At 37.3% G+C, this 23,388-nt stretch overlaps 1 protein-coding gene across 5 annotated transcripts in view; it reads left to right on the top strand.

The window, feature by feature from the left end:
• SMAP1 (small ArfGAP 1) overlaps positions 1-23,388 on the top strand; it is a 194,587-nt gene that overhangs the window by 120,928 nt on the left and 50,271 nt on the right. For 3 of the 5 annotated variants that reach the window (XM_004044271.5, XM_055391428.2, XM_063707701.1), the window contains 2 exons: positions 3,201-3,281; positions 10,174-10,254. In XM_004044271.5, coding sequence (XP_004044319.1) covers positions 3,201-3,281; positions 10,174-10,254 — 162 coding nt within the window. The remainder of the gene's footprint in view (positions 1-3,200; positions 3,282-10,173; positions 10,255-23,388) is intronic. The other 2 variants (XM_055391427.2, XM_055391429.2) reach the window with 1 other exon arrangement.

Raw genomic sequence — 23,388 nt, forward strand, 5'->3', positions numbered from 1 at the left:
GAAGTATTATAGGAGGTGCATACTCCAGGCTCTATAGAGAGATCAAGGAATACTTTGAATATTTCCCAGAGGAAGCAGTTTTAACTCAAAATTAAAGGATGAGTAGGAACTAATAGAAGCATGGGTTTCTGAAGAAGAGGGACTAGCAAGAGGAAAGGCCCCTAGAGTTCAGAGAAGCTGACTAGAGAAAAACCAGAAGGAGTCATATATGGCTGGGCAGAGTGTGTATGAATGTAGCCAGGGGAGGAAAGAATAGGGGGATAAGGTAGAGATGACACTTGTGGCCTGATTAAGGAGTTTGGACTCTGTCCTTATATAATGTATATAAACTATTCAGGCCTTCTACGCAGTGATATGTGGTGGTCAGATTTACTTCGAGAATGACATGGTATGGAGAATAGATTTGGAGAGGAGCAAGATTTGGGGCAAGGATTAGGAGGACTAATCCAGAAGATGGATATTGATGATTTCCTCCTAGAGATTTAGAAAGAAGACTCGAGTACCTAGCTTTTCATGTCTCTGTATTTGTTTTCTCCTTTTCACTGCCCTTTTTTCTTCCCTCATTTACCCCTGTGTTCTGTACTGTCACTTGCTTCCAGTTGTCAATATGTTGATTTCTGTTTCTTTATTCGTTGCTCACATAATGTATATTACCCTGCTAATATGACTTTAAAGAGTGACTTTATTGAAATATAATTCATATATAATAAAAGGTAGATATTTTAAGGTACAGATCAATGAATTTTTACAAATACATATTGTTGTGTAACCACTACCACGACAATCAAGATATAGAACCTTTTCGTCACTCCAGAAGGTTTCTTTGTGCCCCTCGCTAGTCAGCCCCCAACCATGGCCTTGGTGACTGATCTGTTTTTTTTAATCACTATAGATTATATTTTCTTTTCTAGAGTTTTATGTGAGTGGTTTCATACACTGTGTACCCTTTTGCGTCTTTCTTCCATTATGTTTCTGATTTGTTATGAATTCACCTGTTCATCTGTCCATTGACTTTTCAAATGTCTTTCTTCTTGAGTATGTTTGTTTTGTTTCCCAACTGGAACATGGTATTAAATCATTTATTTTTCTTTTTTCTTTTTTTTTTTTTTGGTATTAGAATGTGATGTGCATCTGTTATCCCAGCTATCCGGGAGGCTGAGAGGCAGGAGGATTGCTTGAGTTCAGGAGTTTGAGTCCAGCCTGGGTAACATAGAAAGACTCTGTCTCAAAAAAAAAAAAAAAAAAAAAAAAAAGTGGTTACTGAAATGAAAAAGGTTTTTACTTGAGTCCAGGATTCAAGGTTTTAGTGAGCTGTGATCTTCACACTGTATTCCAGCCTGGGTGACAGAGTGAGACCCTGTCTGAATTTTTGTTGTTGTTGTTGTTGTTAAATTACTGATACTTATTGAATGGAATTTTATATTCCTGCTACTGGGTTTTAAAAGTGGCCACATCAGCTTATCATCTTCTCAAATGGAGGACAAGCAGTTATATAATGAATTATCTTGCTGCTTTCTAAGGATTAGTAACTTTTGACATACTCAATGCCCGTATTATCCTTTTATATTTTTGTTCCACTTTTCATGAGCTTGGGCAAAGAGGTCTTTATGATACAGCTATCTTCTAAAGTGATCTTACGGCTTTTTATTCTTTTTATTTTTTATTTTTTTGAGACGGAGTCTCGCTCTGTCTCCGAGGCTGGAGTGCAGTGGCGTGATCTTGGCTCACTGCAACCTCTGCCTCCCAGGTTCAAGTGATTCTCCTGCCTCAGCCTTCCAAGTAGCTGGGATTACAGGCATGCACTACCACACCTGGCTAAATTTTTGTATTTTTAGTAGAGACAGGGTTCCCCATGTTGGCCAGGCTGGTCTCGAACTCCTGACCTCAAGTGATCTGCGTGCCTCGGCCTCCCAAAGTGCTTTATTCTTATTTTCTGTATAAAGTAGTAATTAAAGATTTCTAGCAAGTAAATATCCAATAGGACAAACCAGTTTTAAGCCAGGCTTTAAGGCTCGCCTTTGCCTTTTTTTTTATGGAAGATCTACATTTCATTGTGTTGTTTATTTTCTGTCCTGTGTAACTTGCATTAATATTCATTAAGTGGCTAGCTTACACAATTATAACAGAGCCAACAGTGAGTAAGCAAGGAGAAAAAAATTCCCTGAAGTTTATAGTCTTGTGTTGTGATTCAGGAATTACTGCCATAACTAACTTAATAACAAGCAGATTGAGGGAGGACTTGTCATCTTGCAGTGTTATTTTGACATTACATAATGACCTATCTGTAATAGCACCTTTTAGTTTTAAAAATTCCTCATAGGCACTATTGATATGATAGGGCAGTATAGAGATGTCAGTTTTATGGCCCCAAAGATCTGTGCATTTTATAAATGTATTTCAGTTACATTTTGGCAGTAAAAGAGCAGGAAGATAATGCTTCTATTAAAGTGATCAACTACGCATGTAGAAATTGGGCAGGAAGATGTGTGAAAAAAGCTTTTAGATGAAACCCATTTTCGTGTGTAAATTGCCTGTGCTGCATATATAACTGTCTCATAATGCTTTGGGGTAATTCAGCAAGTATAGCACTGGAAATGGTGTTTGTCTGCTGATCTTAAGGAAGCATATAAATTGCTTTATAATAAGTCTGCTGCTCAGCTGTTATATTACATTAATCTGCTCTTTTTTTCTCCTAGCTTTTTTTGTTTTCTTAAACAGCTGATTAAAATTTTAATTAACTTTTACTATTTCAACTCCATTTTATTTTTCATTCTTAAAAGGTATTATAAGTAAAAACAAAAACTCATTTTTGCTCTTCTACTACTTGGGACAGTGTGTCTTCATGTTTCAGAGCATTTGTATTTCAATAGTCACGTCGACTAAAGATGAACTATGAGAGAAGCTTAATTATTTTCCATATACTTTTGGTATGATCTTATCTGACTACATTTTAAATTTTATATCCTAGTAAAATCCATTTTAAATCATATATTATTCAGTACGAAATCCTTTTATAAATTTCAAATTGAAATTTTTAAAAAGCAGTACTTATTTCTTGATGCATTGTTTTACTTTATTAACATGCCTCTAAGTGCTTCTATATCTCAAAAATATACAGGGATTTTTTCTTTCCTGTGCCTGTCAATTCTCATTACCTTCTTTTTGTTTTTTCCTCCTGACTTTTCACCTGTACTCCACAGATTTCCTCCTCTGATGCTCCTCTTCAGCCTTTGGTATCCTCTCCTTCTCTGCAAGCTGCTGTTGACAAAAATAAATTGGAGGTATGGTAATGTTTTAACCAGCTACATTATGTAGTGTTAAATGGTAAATTAACTTCCTTTTGCAGTGTGTCATTCGGGAACACTATAATAGTTGTTGATATTTTGAATGATCCCTAGAATTAAAACAGCAATTTCTAGAATTTTTTTATACCACAGGTATGATTAAAGAACTTTGAATCTATATTTAATTTCAGAATGACTGATTTATTGGTGCCATGGCTGTATCTCAACAGTTAAGAAGCAGTTAGTTTTTTGTTGTTGCACCCATTACTATCTTATACTTACAGGAACGTTTTTTTTTTAAAAAATTTTCTTTCTATGATTCTATTGTTAAAAGCACTTAAAGAAAGTTAATGTCAAGTTTCTTTTTTTTAAGCAATAGTAAACATCATACAGATAAAACGTGTATTATGGGATAATGAGTTCAGAATCATCAATGACAACTGTTAGAATGCATTTTGGGTGGAAGTGGTTAGGGTGCAGATACTACCACTATGTATTTTTAAAGTCATCTGTACAAATATTTAAGAGTTTTCATTTCTTTTGACTCTTTAGCTATTTTTTTTTGTTACATTGGCCTTAATAAATTAGTTTCAGGCATCCTTTCAACTATCATTTTTTCCCGTAGACATGGGATAAATGATAAATGGTTGGCTAGATGTGTGGTATACAAAGGCAAGATATAGCCCATGCCCTCCAGGAGCTTACAGTCTAAGGCAAGAAAACAGATAACTATATAGCAGGTTATAATACAATATATTATGGGCTGTGATTGAGGTACGCTCACTGTACTGCAGGAGGCATCATTTTGATGCATCTTATGCTCTGAATAAGCATTAGATATAAGGAAGGATTAGGAAGAATTCCAAACAGGGAAACTAGCCTGTGAAAAAACATATGGGCAAAGTGCAGTGTTTGGGGAGTTGCAAGTAGAATGGCATAACTGAAATATGAGTAGAACGGCAAGGCTCCTATCTTTCTCATGAAGGAGCCTTCTCATGAGCCCACTGAAGGAGTTTGATTCTGAAGGCTCGGGCACTTGAGTGATGAGTTTTAAGCGTTGGGGGGTGGGTGTGACAGAATCAGATTTTCATGTTGTAACACAACTTTACAGGCTCCGTAGGGAGTGAATTTTGTGGTCATGGGTGAGGAAAAGACTTAACCTATTATTCTAATCCAGGAATGAAATGAGGGGGACATGTTCCAAAGTAGTAACAGAGGGAATGTAAAAGAGAGTGTAATTTTTAAATTTTATTTTATTTTATTTTATTTTTTTGAGACGGAGTCTTGCTCTGTTGCCAGGCTGGACTGCAGTGGCGCGATCTCGGCTTACTGCAACCTCCATCACCTGGGTTCAAGCGACTCTCCTGCCTCAGCCTCCTGAGTAGCTGGGACTACAGGTGTGCACCACCATGCCCAGCTAATTTTTGTATTTTTAGTAGAGACAGGGTTTCGCCATGTTGGCCAGGATGGTCTCGATCTCTTGGCCTTGTGATCCACCCGACTCGGGCTCCCAAAGTGCTGGGATTACAGGCATAAGCCACTGCGCCTGGCCAAGAGAGAGTAATTTTGAGAGGTCTTAAGAAGGTACAGTCTATGGGGTTTAGTAATTGGTGTCTTGTGGAGGTGCTTTGGGAAGCTTGTGACTTCCAGTTTCTATCTTGAACATCTTAGTAGATGATGGTGCCAATTAGTGAGACAAGGATACAAGCTGAAAAGAAGGAACAGGTTTGAGCAGAAAAGGAAAGAGGTGAATTAGAAGTTGGACGTGTTAAGTATGAGGTCACTGTGGAACATTGAGATGTTTAGTAGTTGGTTGGATATACAGGTCTAGGCCCATGGGAAAGAAAAGGGGAGGAGAGTAGTTAGAGAGAGGGAGAGAGAGAGAGAAAGCTTAAAAATTTTGGAAACTATGTCTTTATTTTATTTTTATTTATTTATTTATTTATTTATTTATTTATTTTTTTGAGACAGAGTTTCGCTCTTGTTGCCCATGTTGGAGTGCAGTGGCGCGATCTCGGCTTATTGCAACCTCCCACTGCAACCTCCTTCTCCTGGGTTCAAGCAATTCTTCTGCCTCAGCCTCCCGAGTAGCTGGGATTACAGGCATGCGCCACCATGCCTGGCTAATTATGTATTTTTATAGAGATAGGGTTTCTCTGTGTTGGTCAGGCTGGTCTCGAACTCCCGACCTCAGGTGATCTGCCCACCTCAGCCTACCAAAGTGCTGGGATTACAGGCGTGAGCCACTGTGCCCGGCCCTATGTCTTTATTTAAATCACTCAAGTATAGTTTGATTATAATGAACCCAGTATGTACTTACCTCCATCTTACTGGACTTGAATGTTTAACCAGTTTTCTTGCACAGGAGGTCAGCTGTTTCACTACGTCACTTGTGCATATAGCCACCAGGTTTCAAGAACGACTATTTTAAAATACAAAATACTGCAGTATTTTGTTCTTGCTGAGAAAATAGTTTAAAACAACTTAGGTTTTCACCGTACTTTTAGATCTTTTAGCAGCTTTTGATTCTATGGATGGGAGTCATCTGTGGGTCAAACTGCATGATGAGTTTAGAACCCATGCTGTTAATATTACTTCGAAGCCTGTATCCTAATACCACTGCCAGAATCAGAGCAGGTGACAGCTATATTTTTATTATTGTTATTATACTTTAAGTTCTAAGATACATGTGCACAACATGCAGGTTTGATACATAGGTGTACATGTGCCATGTTGGTTTGCTGCACTCGTCAACTCATCATTTACATTAGGTATATCTCCCACCACCCCACGACAGGCACCTGTGTGTGATGTTCCCTGCCCTGTGTCCAAGTGATATCATTGTTCAGTTCCCACCTATGAGTGGAACATGGGGTGTTTGGTTTTCTGTCCTTGTGATAGTTTGCTCAGAATGATGGTTTCCAGCCTCATCCATGTCCCTACAAAGGACACGAACTCTTCCTTTTTTATGGCTGCATAGTGTTCCATGGTGTATTGTGCCACATTTTCTTTTCTTTTTTTTTTTTTTTTTTTTGAGATGGAGTTTCGCTCTGTCGCCCAGGTTGGAGTGCAGTGGCACAATCTCAGCTCACTGCAAGCTCTGCCTCCCAGGTTCACGCCATTCTCCTGCCTCAGCCTCCTGAGTAGCTGGGACTACAGGTGCCGATGACCACACCCGTCTAATTTTTTGTATTTTTAGTAGAGACGGGGTTTCACCGTGTTAGCCAGGATGGTCTCGATTTCCTGACCTCGGTGCCACATTTTCTTAATCCAGTCTGTCGTTGATGGCCATTTGGGTTGTTTCCAAGTCTTTGCTATTGTGAATAGTGCTGCAGTAAACATACATGTGCTGCATGTGTCTTGACAGCTGTATTTTTACAGCTGAATTCTGGTGTTAAAGAGTATCAAGTCATGCTCTCCCTCTAGTAAATGTAGCAAGCGAATTTGATTTGTTTTTAGTGATTTTATATGTGCCCACCAATCATGGTGATTAGGAAGTCAAACTTCTTTCCTACTCATGACAATGGCCTTGAGAAATAACTGTCTTCACCTGTGCTGGCTACTCTAACACTATACCATAGATTGAGTGGCTTATAAACAACAAAAATTTACTTCTCACAGTTCTGGAGGCTGGAAAGACAAAGATCAAGTCTTCAGCAGATTCTGTGTCTTGTGAAGGGTCCACTTTCTGGTTCATAAAACGATACATCTTTGTGCCCTCATATAGTGGGAAAGGGCAGGAAATCTCTCTGGGGCCTTTTTAATAAGGGTGTGAATCCTATTCATGAAGGTTTCATCCTCATGACTTAATCACTTCCCAAAGGGCCCACCTCCTAATAATATCACATTGGGGATTAGGTTTTAACATGTGAATTTTGGGGTGGACACAAACATTCAAACCATAGCAATAACTAATAGCTCTGAGAGGTTAGGGAGCAACTCATTCTCAACATATTTTTCTTTTTCTTTTTTTTTTTTTTTGAGATGGAGTTTTGCTCTTGTTGCCCAGGCTGGAGTGCAATGGCACGGTCTCAGCTCACTGCAACCTCCGCCTCCTGGATTCAAGTGATTCTCCTGCCTCAGCCTCCCAAGTAGCTGGGATTACAGGCGCCCGCCACCACGCCTGGCTAATTTTTGTATTTTTAATAGAGACAGGGTTTCATCATGTTGGTCAGGCTGGTCTCGAACTTCGTGATAGGCCTGCCTCGGCCTCCCGAAGTGCTGGGATTACAGGCATGAGCCACCGTGCCCGGCCTCCTTCTCAACATATTAATGAAAATGTTCTGTCACATTGCTTTCTGCACCATAGTTTACTACGAATATATAGAAAACATTTTATAATATATATAAAATTTTTGCACATCCTATTTATTCTTTACTTATAAAATGGGGATAATATTACTAACTTCATAAAGTTGTTGTGAGGATTAAAAGAGCCAAAACAGTGCCTGGCACATAGTAACGGTTCAGAAAGTATTAGCTGTTACTGTAAGGAATAATAACAGCAATAATAAATATCAAAGCTCCACTGAACCACAGTTAGTAGTGAGACCTGGAAGTTTGGGCTCCATAGTCCCTCAGTCCTGCTACTAGCTTTGATTAACTGTGTTGCTTTGGGCATTACTTCTTAAGATTTTGTTTCTTCATTTGTAAGATGACAGTAGGTAAAGTTTTTATTTCAGAAAATTGTTGCAAAGATTAAATTAGACAATAAGGTGCTTATCACCTGGCCCATAGGAAGCATTTAATAAGTGGTAGTTGTGTTTTGGAAATGAAGGTTTTGATTTGGGAAATGGTTGAGTCAGCAGTAGGTAATGTTTCTAGTTATCCTTAAAGGGTTACATCTTCCTTATTTCCAGTATAAAGCCCAGGCACTTGAGTAGATATGAAGATCTTTTTTGAGAACTATCCCAACTTTCTAGATGGTCTTCTGTCTGTGCTAGACTATGTTAATATCCTTAATGTTTAAGGCAAAATGTCACTTTTGACATATGCTCTTCTGGTAACTAAAGCATATAGATTACTCTTCAGGTTTTAGCACAAGTTCAACTTTATGTTGACTTTTATCCTGTTCCTGAACAGCATTATTGAAACATAATTTTAGAGAATCCTAGTGTAAAGGAGCCTGATATATAAACTGTTCAGATTCTGGAAATTCTATCCATGTATTCTTCTTTTGTTGCAAAGCAATATACCAATAGTTTGTTAGCTTTGTCCTCTACTTAAATGCTTTCACTAATTGGTGAATTACTATTATAACACTTACTGCCTTTTATTAATGGCTAATAAAAGGTTAAAAAGAGAAATGCTTTAGAATTTCCCTGTTCTTAAAATTGCAGTTGAAGACATTGCTTATTCATGCCCCAAATATAAAGATCTTTGCTATGAATTTCTTTTAAAATTTTGAACTAAGATGTAAATTTTTCCTTTCCTCTTTTTAAAATCACACAACAAACACTAAAATTATAATGTGCCGTATTTGTGTAGTGCTTTATAGTTTGCAAAGTTGCTTTCTAGGTTCTTAGTGCCTTTTACTTTTTCTTTTTAGTGCTGAAATGCACATTAAATATATATCTAGTTTAATACTTAGAAGACTATCACTGTGTAATGAATATTGAAACTCAATGTTATTACCACTTTGAAAGCTCCTATGTGACTCTGTTCCCAAATAACTTCATCCCTTCTCCTTAAAGGTAATTAACATCCTGATTTTTATCATCACCGTCTTTACTTTTTTGCTTTTTAAAATAGTTTTATACTAGTGTGTACCCTCCCAAACATCATATTTTTGCCTGTTTTTGAACTTTATATGAATGGTTGCAAAGCCCTTTGAACTTTTATTATTTCTCTCACATTATGGCCTGGGAATTGCCAATATTATATTTCCTGATTTACAAATGGCAGATTTACTTTGACAGAGGTTGCATCAGACACCATTTTAAAGGCATAGGTACAAATGCAGCTGTTAGGTATTTTGAGTAAGTTCTGCATGTTTATCATGTTCCCTTCCCTAGGTTCATCAGTTTATCTTTTCTTTTTTTTGCTGCCAAGAAACTAAGGGCCAGGTTAGTGTTTAGTTGCAGTAGACTTTCAGTTCTCAGTTTCTAGTCATCTCTTTCCTCTAAATGCCTTACGAATGCTCTTTGTTTAATCTCTTTTCATTTTCCTCTGTTGGCCCTTAAGATTTATTGTTGATACTTTTAATCCTTAAGTTTTTAACATTATATCTAATCCTTATTGGAAATGCAAATTGTGAATATCATAATGCCATTTATACTTCACTGCCTTACACTAGTCAGTTGGCTGTGGTCCCCAAGCACTATCTTGAACATTATTTTTTTTCATGAGAAAATCACTGTATTTACTCCTTTTTCTAAAGCAAAATCTGTGATAATGGACTGAAGATATTTTGTGATTAAAAAAGCTGATTTTATAGTCTTCCCCTTATATTTGCCTATTATAATTTATCTTTGTGTAATAAAGAAGTCTGTTCTATCACTTAGTTTTTTTTTTTTCCATTCAAAATTCAACTTCGTGATTGCTGTTAGGAAGTCTAACCTAATGAAAGGATATAGTGAGAATTTATTGAATGGAGATCTCATTCATTTAAAACAAGCATGAAACGAACCCTACTATATCAAAGAAGTTCTAAATTGTCTTACCACTGTGCCTCTGTCTTAATTTTTTAACAGATATTCTTTAGTGTCATCAGCATATAACCTCAATGAGAATATGAATTTACTGTTAATTATATTTCAGTAGCACGTAGATATTGTAATTACTGAATATTTCTACCTTTTTCAAATGATTACTCAAACTAATAAAGATGAGTCAAAAATTGCCATTTTTTAAAAAAGTAAACTTATCAAAACTTTGGGCTGTGTTTTAGAAAGAAAAGGAAAAAAAAAAGGAAGAGAAAAAGAGAGAAAAGGAGCCAGAAAAGCCGGCAAAACCACTTACAGCTGAAAAGGTAAAATTCTTTTTTTAAAAATAATCTATTAGGATTACCATTTTATTTGTATACTTATATATTAGTGACTTTCTGGATATTTATAATATGTAAATAATCATTATTTTCAACAAGCAATTGTTGAGTGAATGCTGTGTGCTCAGCATGTCCTTCTAGCTTGTCTCTATATTATTTGTAATCAGTTATCTATATGTGTGGGTATAAACCCTCTGAGTTCCTTGGAGACAGGTATTCTCCTGTGAATGACATAGAGAATGGTGTTTTTAGCTTTCATACACAATCAGACTTAGAAGACTTAGAATTTTAGAGAATGAAGAGAACATAAATGAAAGGGACTTCAGAAAAGACTCTGTGCTTAAGGTTAGCCTTTGAGCTACCTCTTAAAACATAGGTAGGATTAAGGTGGAAGACAGGGGTACATATTTAAGAGAACAGCCTGAAGAATGTATGAAAATTGTAAATAAAATGTTTAGAAAAATAGTGAATTTGAAGAAAGGGATTTGTCTATGTATAGAAACTAGTGAAAAATAAGACCAGAATGGTAGATTGAACTCAAATTGTAGATGTTTATTCTTTTGGGGGGAGGAAAGGCTGTGAGCAGCACTTCAAATTCTAAAGCACATGGTACTCCTAATTCAGAAGGGTTTTTTTGAAAATTATTTTAGCAGTGATATGCAGGATAGATGTGATTAGGCGAACTACAGCTAGTGAGAACGTTGTACTTTGTAAAGGGATTGGTTAAATATTTATGGTGGCTTGGCTTTGAATGCATTTCATCATAAGAGTATGGAATCATACAAGAGAATTGTCAGTAAAGGGAGCATCCTTGATTTTACTTGTTGAAATTTTAAAAATCAACTTTATTGAGGCATAAATTGGATACTGCAAAGTACATCCATTTAAAGTACATAATAGAAGTACTGTATATAAGAAAGAAGATCCATTCTGCTGTTGAACATTTGGATTATATACAGGTTTTAACTATTCTAAATAATGCTGCTTTGAAACTTTTGTATATGGAATCTAAGCTTGTATGTTTTTAGGGTGACTTAGTAGTGGAATTTCTGCGTCATAAAGTATGTGCATCTTGAAGTTTACTGGATAATGTCAAACTTTTTTCCAAAGTGTATACCAAAGGTACTCTTACCATCAAAGTAATTTCACATTCTCTGTAACACATAGTGTTGTCAGTCAGGGATTTTAGCATTTGCAATATGGTGAGTATGTAATGGTATCTCATTAAATTTTTACTGTTCATTTCCTTGATTACAAAATGAGGCCCAGTGCCTTTTCATGTCTTTTTTGCCTTCTTTTTTTCACTATAGCTTCATTTATTTTACATTTAAAAAATGAAAATAATACATGTGAAAATAAGGCACGTGTTTTTTGAAAAGTGAAACTTTAAATGGGGTGTGATGGTGCACCTCTGTAGTCCCCAGCTACTTGGGAGGCTGAGGTGGGAGGATCACTTGAACCCAGGAGTTTGAGGCTGCAGTGTGCTATGATCATACCTGTGAATAGCCACTGCACTCCAGCATGGGTAACACAGCAAGACACCCTTTAAAAAAAAATACAGAAGGGAATAAAAAACAAAAATCTTCCTTTTCATAGGCCTGGTTCAGGTCTTTTGCCTATTTTTCTGTTGGATTGCCTGCTTTTCCTCATTGATTTGTAGCTCTCTATACACATATACATAATGTATGGGAGATACTAGTCCTTTTTCAGTTAAGTGTTTGCAAATACCTTATTTCTTCATTGTGTCTAATTTTGTTTCTGTTTTAATTTTAATTCTTTTATTATTATACTTTAAGTTCTAGGGTATACGTGCACAGCGTGCCGGTTTGTTACACAGGTCTACATGTGCCATGTTGGTTTGCTGCACCCATCAACTCGTCATTTACATTAGGTATATCTCCTAATGCTATCCCTCCCCCAGCCCCCCACCCCCTGACAGGCCCTGGTGTGTGATGTTCCCTGCCCTGTGTCCAAGTGATCTTATTGTTCAGTTCCCACCTATGAGTGAGAACATGTGGTGTTTGACTTTCTGTCCTTGTGATAGTTTGCTGAGAATGATGGTTTCCAGCTTCATCCATGTCCCTGTGAAGGACATGAACTCGTCCTTTTGTTATGACTGTGTAGTATTCCATGGTGTATATGTGCCACATTTTCTTAATCCAGTCTATCATTGATGGACATTTGGGTTGGTTCCAAGTCTTTGCTATTGTGAATAGTGCCACAATAAACATATGTGTGCATGTGTCTTTATAGTAGCATGATTTATAATCCTTTGGGTATATAGTCAGTAATGGGATGGCTGGGTCAAATGGTATTTCTAGTTCTAGATCCTTGGGGAATTGCCACACTGTCTTCCACAATAGTTGAACTAATTTATACTACCACCAACAGTGTAAAAGCGTTCTTGTTTCTCCATATCCTCTCCAACATCTGTTGCTTCCTGACTTTTTAATGATCGCGATTCTACCTGGCGTGAGATGGTATCTCATCGTGGTTTTGATTTGCATTTGTCTGATGACCAGTGATGGTGAGCATTTTTTCATATATCTGTTGGCTGCATAAATGTCTTCTTTTGAGAAGTGTCTGTTCATATCCTTTGCCCACTTTTTGATGTGGTTTTTTTTTTCTTGTAAGTTTGTTTAAGTTCTTTGTAGATTCTGGATATTAGCCCTTTGTCAGATGAGTAAATTGCAAAAATTTTCTCCCATTCTTTAGGTTGCCTGTTCATGCTGATGGTAGTTTCTTTTGCCATGCAGAAGCTTTTTAGTTTAATTAGATCCCATTTGTCATTTTTGGCTTTTGTTGCCATTGCTTTTGGTGTTTTAATCATGAAGTCCTTGCCCATGCCTATGTCCTGAATGGTATTGCCTAGGTTTCCTTCTAGGGTTTTTATGGTTTTAGGTCTTACATTTAAGTCTTTAATCCATCTTGAATTAATTTGCATATGAAGTGTAAGAAGGGGATCCAGTTTCAGCTTTCTACATATGGCTAGCCAGTTTTCCCAGCACCATTTATTAAATAGGGAATCGTTTCTCCATTTCTTGTTTTTGTCAGGTTTGTCAAAGATCAGATGGTTGTAGATGTGTGGTATTATTTCTGAGGCCTCTTTTCTGTTCCATTGGTCTATCTCTCTGTTTTGGTACCAGCAACATGCTGTTTTGGTTACTGTAGCCTTGTAGTATAGTTTGAAGTCAGGTAGCGTGATGTCTCCAGCTTTGTTCTTTTTGCTTAGGATTGACTTGGCAATGCGGGCTCTTTTTTGGTTCCATATGAACTTTAGAGTAGTTTTTTCCAATTCTGTGAAGAAAGTCATTGGTAGCTTGATGAAGATGGCATTAAATCTTTAAATTACCTTGGGCAGTATGGCCATTTTCACGATATTAATTCTTCGTATCTATGAGCATGGAATGTTCTTCCATTTGTTTGTGTCCTCTTTTATTTCATTGAGCAGTGGTTTGTAGTTCTCCTTGAAGAGGTCCTTTACATCCCTTGTAAGTTGGATTCCTAGGTATTTTATTCCCTTTGTAGCGGTTGTGAATGGGAATTCACTCATGATTTGGCTCTCTGTCATTATTGTATTGGAATGCTTGTGATTTTTACACATTGATTTTGTATCCTGAAACTTTGCTGAAGTTGCTTATCAGCTTAAGGAGATTTTAGGCTGAGACGATGGGGTTTTCTGGATATATAATCATGTCATCTGCAAACAGGGAGAATTTGACTTCCTCTTTTCCTAATTGAGTACCCTTTATTTTTTTCTGTTGCGTGATTGCTCTGGCCAGAACTTCCAACACTGTTGAATAGGAGTGGTGAGAGAGGGCATCCTTGTCTTGTTCTGGTTTTCAAAGGAAATGCTTCCAGTTTTTGCCCATTCAGTATGATAATGGCTGTGGGTTTGTCACAAATAGCTCTTATTATTTTGAGATATGTTTCATCAATACCTAGTTTATTGAGAGTTTTTAGCATGAAGGGCTGTTGAATTTTGTTGAAGGGCTTTTCTGCATCTATTGAGATAATCATGTGGTTTTTGTCTTTCGTTCTGTTTATGTGATGGATCACGTTTATCGATTTGCATATGTTGAACCAGCCTTGCATCCCAGGGATGAAGCCCACTTGATCATGGTGGATAAGCTTTTTGATGTGCTGCTGGATTCGGTTTGCCAGTATTTTATTGAGGATTTTCGCATCAATGTTCATCAGGGATATTGGTCTAAAATTCTCTTTTTTTGTTGTGTCTCTGCCAGGCTTTGGTATCAGGATGATTCTGGCCTCATAAAATGAGTTAGGGAGGATTCCCTCTTTTTCTATTGATTGGAATAGTTTCAGAAGGAATGGTACCAGCTCCTCGTTGTACCTCTGTTAGAGTTTGGCTGTGAGTCTGTCTGGTCCTGGACTTTTTTTTATTGGTAGGCTATTAATTATTGCCTCAATTTCGGAGTCTGTTATTGGTCTATTCAGAGATTCAACTTATTCCTGGTTTAGTCTTGGGAGGGTGTATGTGTCTAGCAATTTATCAATTTCTAGATTTTCTAGTTTATTTGCGTAGAGGTGTTTATAGTATTCTCTGATGGTAGTTTGTATTTCTGTGGGATCAGTGGTGATACCCCTTTATCAATTTTTATTGCGTCTATTTGATTCTTTTCTCTTTTCTTCTTTATTAGTCTTGCTAGCAGTCTATTTTGTTGATCTTTTCAAAAAACCACTCCTGGATTCATTGATTTTTTTGAAGGTTTTTTTGTGTCTCTATTTCCTTCAGTTCTGCTCTGATCTTAGTTATTTCTTGCCTTCTACTAGCTTTTGAATTTGTTTGCTCTTGCTTCTGTAGTTCTTTTAATTGTGATGTTAGGGTGTCAATTTTAGACCTTTCCTACTTTCTCTTGTGGGCATTTAGTGCTATAAATTTCCCTCTACACACGGCTTTAAATGTGTCCCAGATATTCTGGTACGTTCTATCTTTGTTCTCATTGGTTTCAAAGAACATCGTTATTTCTGCCTTCATTTCTTTACTCAGTAGTCATTCAGGAGCAGGTTGTTCAGTTTCCATGTAGTTGTGCAGTTTTGAATGAGTTTCTTAATCCTGATTCCTAATTTGATTGTACTGTGGTCTGAGAGACAGTTTGTTGTGATTTCTGTTCTTTTACGTTTGCTGAGGAGTGTTTTACTTCCAATTATGTGTCAATTTTAAAATAAGTGTGATGTGCTGAGAAGAATGTATATTCTGTTGATTTGGGGTGCAGAGTTCTGTAGATGTCTTATTAGGTCCGCTTGGTGCAGAGATGAGTTCAAGTCCTGGATATCTTTGTTAACCTTCTGTCTCGTTGATCTGTCTAACATTGACAGTGGGGTGTTAAAGTCTCCCATTATTGTTTTGTGAGAGCCTAAGTCTCTTTGTAGCTCTCTAAGGACTTGCTTTATGAATCTGGGTGCTCCTGTATTGGGTGCATATATATTGAGGATAGTTAGCTCTTATTGAATTGATCCCTTTACTGTTATGTAATGGCTTTCTTTGTCTCTTTTGATCTTTGTTCGTTTGAAGTCTGTTTTATCAGAGACTAGGATTGCAACCCCGGTTTTTTTTTTTTTTTTTTAACTTTCCATTTGCTTGGTAGGTCTTCCTCCATCCCTTTATTTTGAGCCTATGTGTGTCTCTGCAGGTGAGATGGGTCTCCTGAATACAGCACACTGATGGTGATGGGTTTTGACTCTATCCAATTTGCCAGTCTGTGTCTTTTAATTGGGGCATTTAGCCCATTTACGTTTAAGGTTAATATTGTTATGTGTGAATGTGATCCTGTCATTATGATGTTCGCTGGTTATTTTGACCTTTAATTGATGCAGTTTCTTCATAGCATCGATGGTCTTTCCAATTTGGCCTGTTTTTGCATTGGCTGGTACCAGTTGTTCCTTTCCATGTTTAGTGCTTCCTTCAGGAGCTCTTGTAAGGCAGGCCTGGTGGTGACAAAATCTCTCAGCATTTGCTTGTCTGTAAAGGATTTTATTTCTCCTTCACTTATGAAGCTTAGTTTGGCTGGATATGAAATTCTGGGTTGAAAATTCTTTTCTTTAAGAATGTTGAATATTGACCCCCACTCTCTTCTGGCCTATAGTGTTTCTGCTGAGAGATCTGCTGTTAGTCTGATGGACTTCCCTTTGTGGGTAACCTGACCTTTCTCTCTGACTGTCCTTAACACTTTTTTTTTTTCATTTCAGCCTTGGTGAATATGACAATTATGTGTCTTGGGTTGCTCTTCTTGAAGAGTATCTTTGTGGTGTTCTGTGTTTTTCCTGAATTTGAATGTTGGCCTGTCTTGCTAGGTTGGGTACGTTCTCCTGGATAATATCCTGAAGAGTGTTTTCCAACTTGGTTCCATTCTCCCCATCACTTTCAGGTACACCAATCAGACGTAGATTTGGTCTTTTCATATAGTTTCATATTTCTTGGAGTGTTTGTTCATTTCTTTTTACTCTTTTTTTCTCTAATCTTGTCTTCTTGCTTTATTTCATTAATTTGATCTTCAATCACTGATATCCTTCCTTCCACTTGATCAAATCAGCTATTGAAGCTTGTGCATGCATCACAAAGTTCTCGTGCCATGGCTTTCAGCTCCATCAGGTCATTTAAGGTCTTCTCTACACTGTTTATTCTAGTTAGCCATTCGTCTAACCTTTTTTCGAGGTTTTTAACTTCCTTGCGATGGGTTAGAACATGTTCCATTAGCTCCGAGAAGTTTGTGATTACCGACTTTCTGAAGCCTACTTCAGTCAACTCGTCAAAGTCATTCTCCATCCAGCTTTGTTCTGTTGCTGGCGAGGAGCTGTGATGCTTTGGAAGAGAAGAGGGGCTCTGGTTTTATAATTTTCAGCTTTTCTGCTCTGGTTTCTTCCCATCTTTGTGGTTTTATCTACCTTTGGTCTTTGATGTTGGTGACCTACAGATGGGGTTTTGGTGTGGATGTCCTTTTTGTTGACGTTGATGCTATTCCTTTCTGTTTGTTGGTTTTCCTTCTAACAGTCAGGTCCCTCTGCTGCAGGTGTGTTGGAGTTTGCTGGAGGTCTACTGTGGACGCTGTTTTCCTGGGTGTCACCAGCAGAGGCTGCAGAACAGCAAATATTGCTGCCTGATCTTTCCTCTGGAAGCTTCGTCCCAGAGGGGTACCCACCTGTGTGAGGTGTCTGTCGGCCCCTACTGGGAGGTATCTCTCAGTTAGGCTACACGGGGGTCAGGGACCCACTTGAGGAGGCAAGTGTGTCCATTCTCAGAGCTCAAATGCAGTGCTGGGAGAACCACTGCTCTCTTCAGACAGGCACGTGTCAGACAGGCACGTTTAAGTCTGCAGAAGTTTCTGCTGCCTTTTGTTCAGCTATGCCCTGTCCACTGAGGTGGAGTCTATAGAGGCAGTGAGCTTTGCTGAGCTGCGGTGGGCTCCGCTAAGTTTGAGCTTCCCAGCCACTTTGTTTACCTGCTGAAGCCTCCGCTATAGCGGATGCCTCTACCCTGCCCAGCTGCGGCTTCGCAGTTCGATCTCAGACTGCTGCGCTAGTAGTGAGCAAGGTTCTGTGAGCGTGGGACCTGCCAAGCCAGGCACAGGAGAGAATCTCCTGGTCTGCCAGTTGCTAAGACCGTGGGAAAAATACAGTATTTAGGCAGGAGTGTCCCGTTTTTCCAGGTAGTCTGTCACAGCTTCCCTTGACTAGGAAAGGGAAATCCGTGACCCCCTGTGCTTCCTGGTGAGGTGATGCCCCGCCCTCCGTGGGCTGCACCCACTATCCAACCAGTCCCAGTGAGATGAACCAGGTACCTCAGTTGGAAATGCAGAAATCACCCATCTTCTGCGTCGATCATGCTAGGAGCTGCAGACCGAAGCTGTCTTGGATGAAGATCCACCTCGTTATGAGTTTGAAAGAAGATGCTCGATAGGGATTATTTATTCTAGAATTAGTTTTTTCAAGTCAAACTTATTTCTATAAGTAATTAAAGCCATTAATATAGTTCTTGACACGTAGTAATAACTTAATAAGCAGTTAAACATATTTGGGATTTGGAAGGAACCATGCTTATCTCATTTAAGTTCCTTATTTTATAAAGAAGTAAACTAAATCCTCGAAGGACCTAAAGTCTCTCAGGAGTGACTCGCTCAGTGTTACTAGTTGCTGGCAGCTCAGGAATTTGAACCCAAGTCTTCTGGTTTCAAGCCCTGTGTTGTGTGTGTGTATTTCTATTTGTCATATATGTCTTCAGGTTCTTTATTGCAATTTAAAGTGCTGTTGTACATTCTACATAATTTATAATGAATTATCCAGGCTTCCCTGTAAAAGAACTGTGTTCATATATAACCTCATCCCATGCTATGCTAACTAGGGAATTAATAACTTTCATTGATTTGTGAGTTTCTAGTTAGCAACTTCTTCCTTCTGTAAACTTGTTTTCCTTGAGCAGTCTACTACTTTTGTTTAAATTGTATTTTGTTTATACCTAAGTCTCATTGAGGTTTACATTTTTGTAGTGTTCCAGAAACTATTACTAATTGTGTCAGTTGGAGCTAGGCTTACTTTTTTTCTGGGAGGAGAAAGGTAAAACCTAAAAATGTAATGAGTCAAGTGACTAATAAGGCAGATGCCTTTGATATTTAAATAGATATCTCTCTTTTATGCTTAAGATATACTAGTAGAAAATTGTGTGTAAATTTCATTTTTTCTAAAATACTCTGTCATTCACTGGACATTTCTATTTAATTCACTTGGTTTAGATTTATGTACTAGGTTGTCTCTCAAGTAATCAATGATCTATAAATATGTTTCTGTAGATGAGGAGTACTCTATTAAAGGAATGTTATATGAGTTATCTTTCAGTTTAATCAGATTTTAATTTGTCCTTTGGAAGTTTCTAAGTTTTATAGGTTTTCTCAAAGATTTACATATCAAAGCATGGAACATGCAAAATAATCATTTCTTTGCTGGGAAAGGAAGTTAATTTTTTTAAGATGATTGCTATTCTTTTCTGGTTGTAGTACTATTTATTACAACATGTTATATATACAGGTGACACTAGAACAATGCTGGAGTTGTGGCCCTTACCCCCGCTGTGCCGTTGAAAATCCTCATATAACTTTTGATTCCTCAGAAAGTTGACCACTAATAGCCTACTGTTGATTGGAAGCCTTACAAATAACATAAATAGTCAATACATATTTTGTATGTCACATGTATTAGATATTATATTCTTAATTATATATTATATATAAGAATATATTCTTAAAGTAAGCTAGAGAAGATCAGAAAGAAGAGAAAATATATTTACTATTCATTAAGTGGAAGTAGATCATCATAAAGGTTTTTATCCTCATCGTCTTCATGTTGAGTTGACTGAGGGGGAAGAAGAAGAGGAGGTGCTGGTCTTCCTGCCTCAGAGGTGGCAGAGGTGGAAGAAAATCCACATGTAAGTGGATCCACGCAGTTCAAACCCATGTCGTTCAAGGGTCAGCTGTACTTATTATGTATTCAGTTCTGAAACTTCTGATCATGTGTTAAGAAATCTGTACTGTAGGAATCAGCAAACTTTTTTCTGTGAAGAACCAGATAGTAAATATTTTAAGCTGTAGACCTTAATGTGTCTTTCACGACTACTCTTTTCTTATAGCATAAAAGCAGTAAGTGAATATGTTCCAGGAAAACTTTATTTTTAAAAACAGATAGCCCAATTTATTGAGACACTTCCTTCCCCAGCTCCTTACAGTGAGAAATGGTTGCCACGGAAGAAGCAGGGTCAGGTGGAGAGCCAGGCTCCAGCTCCTGATCCATCAGTCACTTAACTGTCCAGAGCCTCCTTTTCTTTCTTTATTAAATGATAAGATTTGCCTCGATGATCTCTAGAGCCTCTTTTGCCAATAAATAGCTTTAAATTTAGAATTGCTTGTTTCACCTATTGAACATGGGGACTGATTCCAAACATCATCTAACAGTATCCTTAAAGGTGGATTTCAGATAGCTACATAATTAGTTTTTATTCAGTGACTTTTCCTCATTATTATTTCAAACTGGTTTCTCGCCTACGTTAGTTACTGCTCTCTTTAATCAGGTTTTTTTTTTTCTGTTAAAACACAAAGTCTAATTTAGGATAAAATAGAACCATTTATTTCTAGTGCAGGCTGTTTCCCTGTGTGTGTGTGTGTGTGTGTGTGTGTGTGTGTGTGTGTACACTTACTGGTTTCTTGCATATATGCCTTGGTGGAGTATTCTTAGTTTAAAATAGATTGTTTTCATTGGCATAGAGTCCCTAAAGTATGTATTGTGATATTTTTTAATGTAAAATAATGTCTCTTGTGCAGATATTTGCCATTAGCTTCTTGACGTTTTTAAGAGAAAATCAATTCACAAAGTATATAAAAGTAGAATAAAAATTCCAGGAAGGAAAGTGGAGAAGCAGTGACGCTATAAGAGAAGACCACTGCTTTTGATAATACATACTTACCAGCATCAATACATTTATTTCAAGATACGGCAAGTATTTGGGTATTTAAGGACATAATGTAGATGAATAATGATTTAAAAAAAAATTGGGAAAGGAATGAAAACAACCATCAGACTTCCTCATTGAACAAACCTTTTATGTTAATACAATTTAAAAAATACATTTGTATTTGATAAATATGTCAGCTAACCTATTAATATAAGCACAAGATAACAATTGCAAATCTGTTGAACTTGAAATTTCAATATAACCATGTAAAAGTGACAACCACTTGTAAATCAAATAAATTATTCTTAGTAAATCATTAAATTAAATGGCTCATTGCCAGATGCTAGATTGATAGGTTATGTTGTTTAACAATCTGACAGATACATTTACACACCCACCAAGCTCTCATTGTAATTTAAGCTAAATAAACCTTTCATATGATACGTGAATGCATTTTAGAACAAGATATTTTCAATAAATAATACTTTCATAAAAATCATAGAAACATGGTATAGGTGACTAAATGCAGCAGATGTCTCACAGAACATTTGTATAAGTAGTTTTGGAAGATTCTTTATATTTTCCTCAAATCTTTGCATTTCTAGCTTAAAGCTAGATCTTGAAGATTAGTTTGATGATGATCTTTTGTTTATAGATTTTTAAAGGAAATAATAGATTCAGTATCACTATATATTAGGTTTAGGAAGCATTTTAGTGTTGCTTCCCTGTTGCCCAAGTTTTATTATGGTATAGAATGCTAGTTGCTGTTAACAACTCCTCATCTTTCTTTAGCTAGGAGGCATTAAAAAAGAAAAAATCTTTTCCCTCTGAAGCAGGAAAGATTACAGTGTAGTACCCCTCAGTAAAAATAAATAATCTGTCTTGTTTGGTAAATGTATAGGGTTTCTTATTCTTTAACCAAGAAATTGGTAAATGTATGTTTCCTTCAAGTGTATTTTCTTTCTTTTCTTTTTCTTGAGGTAGGGTCTTTCTGTGGGGCTCAGGCATGCGTAGAACTCCTGAGCTCAAAGGATCCTTCTGTCTCAGCCTTCTGCACCTGACTAGCTGGGACTGCAGGCATACACCAATGTGCCTGTCTCTCCTAGTAGGTTTTTGATAGTCTCTTTCTTATGCTTCCCCATAATATTCAAACCATATACATTTGTAAGAAGTCACAAAATCCATGTAAGCAAGAAGAAAAAATTAATGTTACCACTTAGAAAAAATGATCACTAATGCCTTGGCATTCATCCTTCCTAATTGTTTCCCATGGAAATATATATATCCACATGGGATCATATTATACATATTATTTTGTAACCTACTTTGTCCCTTTGTCATTTGACAACATTTTGACTGACTTTTCTTTGTTTTTTTCTTTTTTAGATACAGGGTCTCACTATTTCATTCAGGCTGGAGGGCAGTGGTGTGATCATAGCTCACTGTAGCCTCAAACTGGGCCCAAGGGAATCCTCCTGCCTCAGTCTTCCAAGTAGCTAGGACTACAGGAGCATGCCATCATGCCCGGCTAATTTTTTAAAAAGTTTCTTAAAGATGAGGTCTCATTGTGTTGACCAGGCCGGTCTTGAACTCCTGTCCTCAAGTCAGGCATAAGCCACTGCACCTGGCTCCCCTTTTTTTATTGATACATATACTGTGCCTTTCTGTCTTTACTAACATTCCATCAAATGGATGTAGCATAATTTACCTTCCACTGAGCACAGTAAGACTCTGCTTAAAGTTTCTGTCTCTTTGGGATAATGAAAATCTGTATACATAATCTGTGTACAACTGTGTAATAACTTCTTACAATCAATTTTTAAAACTGGAGTTGCTGAGTCAAAGGATATAGGCTTTTAAAAGCCTTTTGAAAAATATTAACAAACTACTAAAAGATGCAGATAGAAGAACCTATACTTGATTACAAGACTTTAATTTGATTCTCAACTTTACTGTTTACTAGATGTCTAACTACTCTGTGCCTCAGTTTCTTCATATGTAAATCTTTTTGGACATTTCTGAGTACCTACTACATGCCAAGTGCTATTTTTGGCATTAGGGATAGAGTGGCCAGGAGGCTGTTTTGTTTCTTGTAGGATGTTCAGCAGCATCTTACCAGTCCTAACAGTAAAAAATGTCTTCAGAGACATTGTTAAATGCCCGCTGGGAAGCATAATCACTTCTCACTTGAAAATTGTTGATTCAAAATCTAGATCCATGAAACTGGGTCTCGATAGAAGAATGAAAACCTGCCTGTTACGTGATCCTCGGGAGGGCACCGGTGAGGTCAGTCAAGGCTTCCTTTGAATATAGTTGTCCTTCAGTACCCGTGGGAGATTGGTTCCAGGACCCCACCCCTGCTGACACACACACACAGATACCAAAATCTGTGGATATTCAAGTCCCTTATTTAAAATGACATATGATTTGCATATAACTTATTGCACATCCTCCCATATACTTTAAATCATCTCTAGATTACTTATATAGTAATACAGTACAATGCCTGCAGATCCCTTTATTGTTGTGGATTCAGTGTAGTACCCTGTCATGGCAAATTCAAGTTTTGCTTTTTGGAATTTGTGAAACTCATGGAAATGGAGGGCCAACTGTATCCAGTAGTCCCTCTCATATCTGCAGAGAATATGTCCCAAGATGTAGCC

The sequence above is a fragment of the Gorilla gorilla genome, chromosome 5 (assembly GCF_029281585.2).
Source record: "Gorilla gorilla gorilla isolate KB3781 chromosome 5, NHGRI_mGorGor1-v2.1_pri, whole genome shotgun sequence".
Taxonomy (NCBI): Eukaryota; Metazoa; Chordata; class Mammalia; order Primates; family Hominidae; genus Gorilla; species Gorilla gorilla.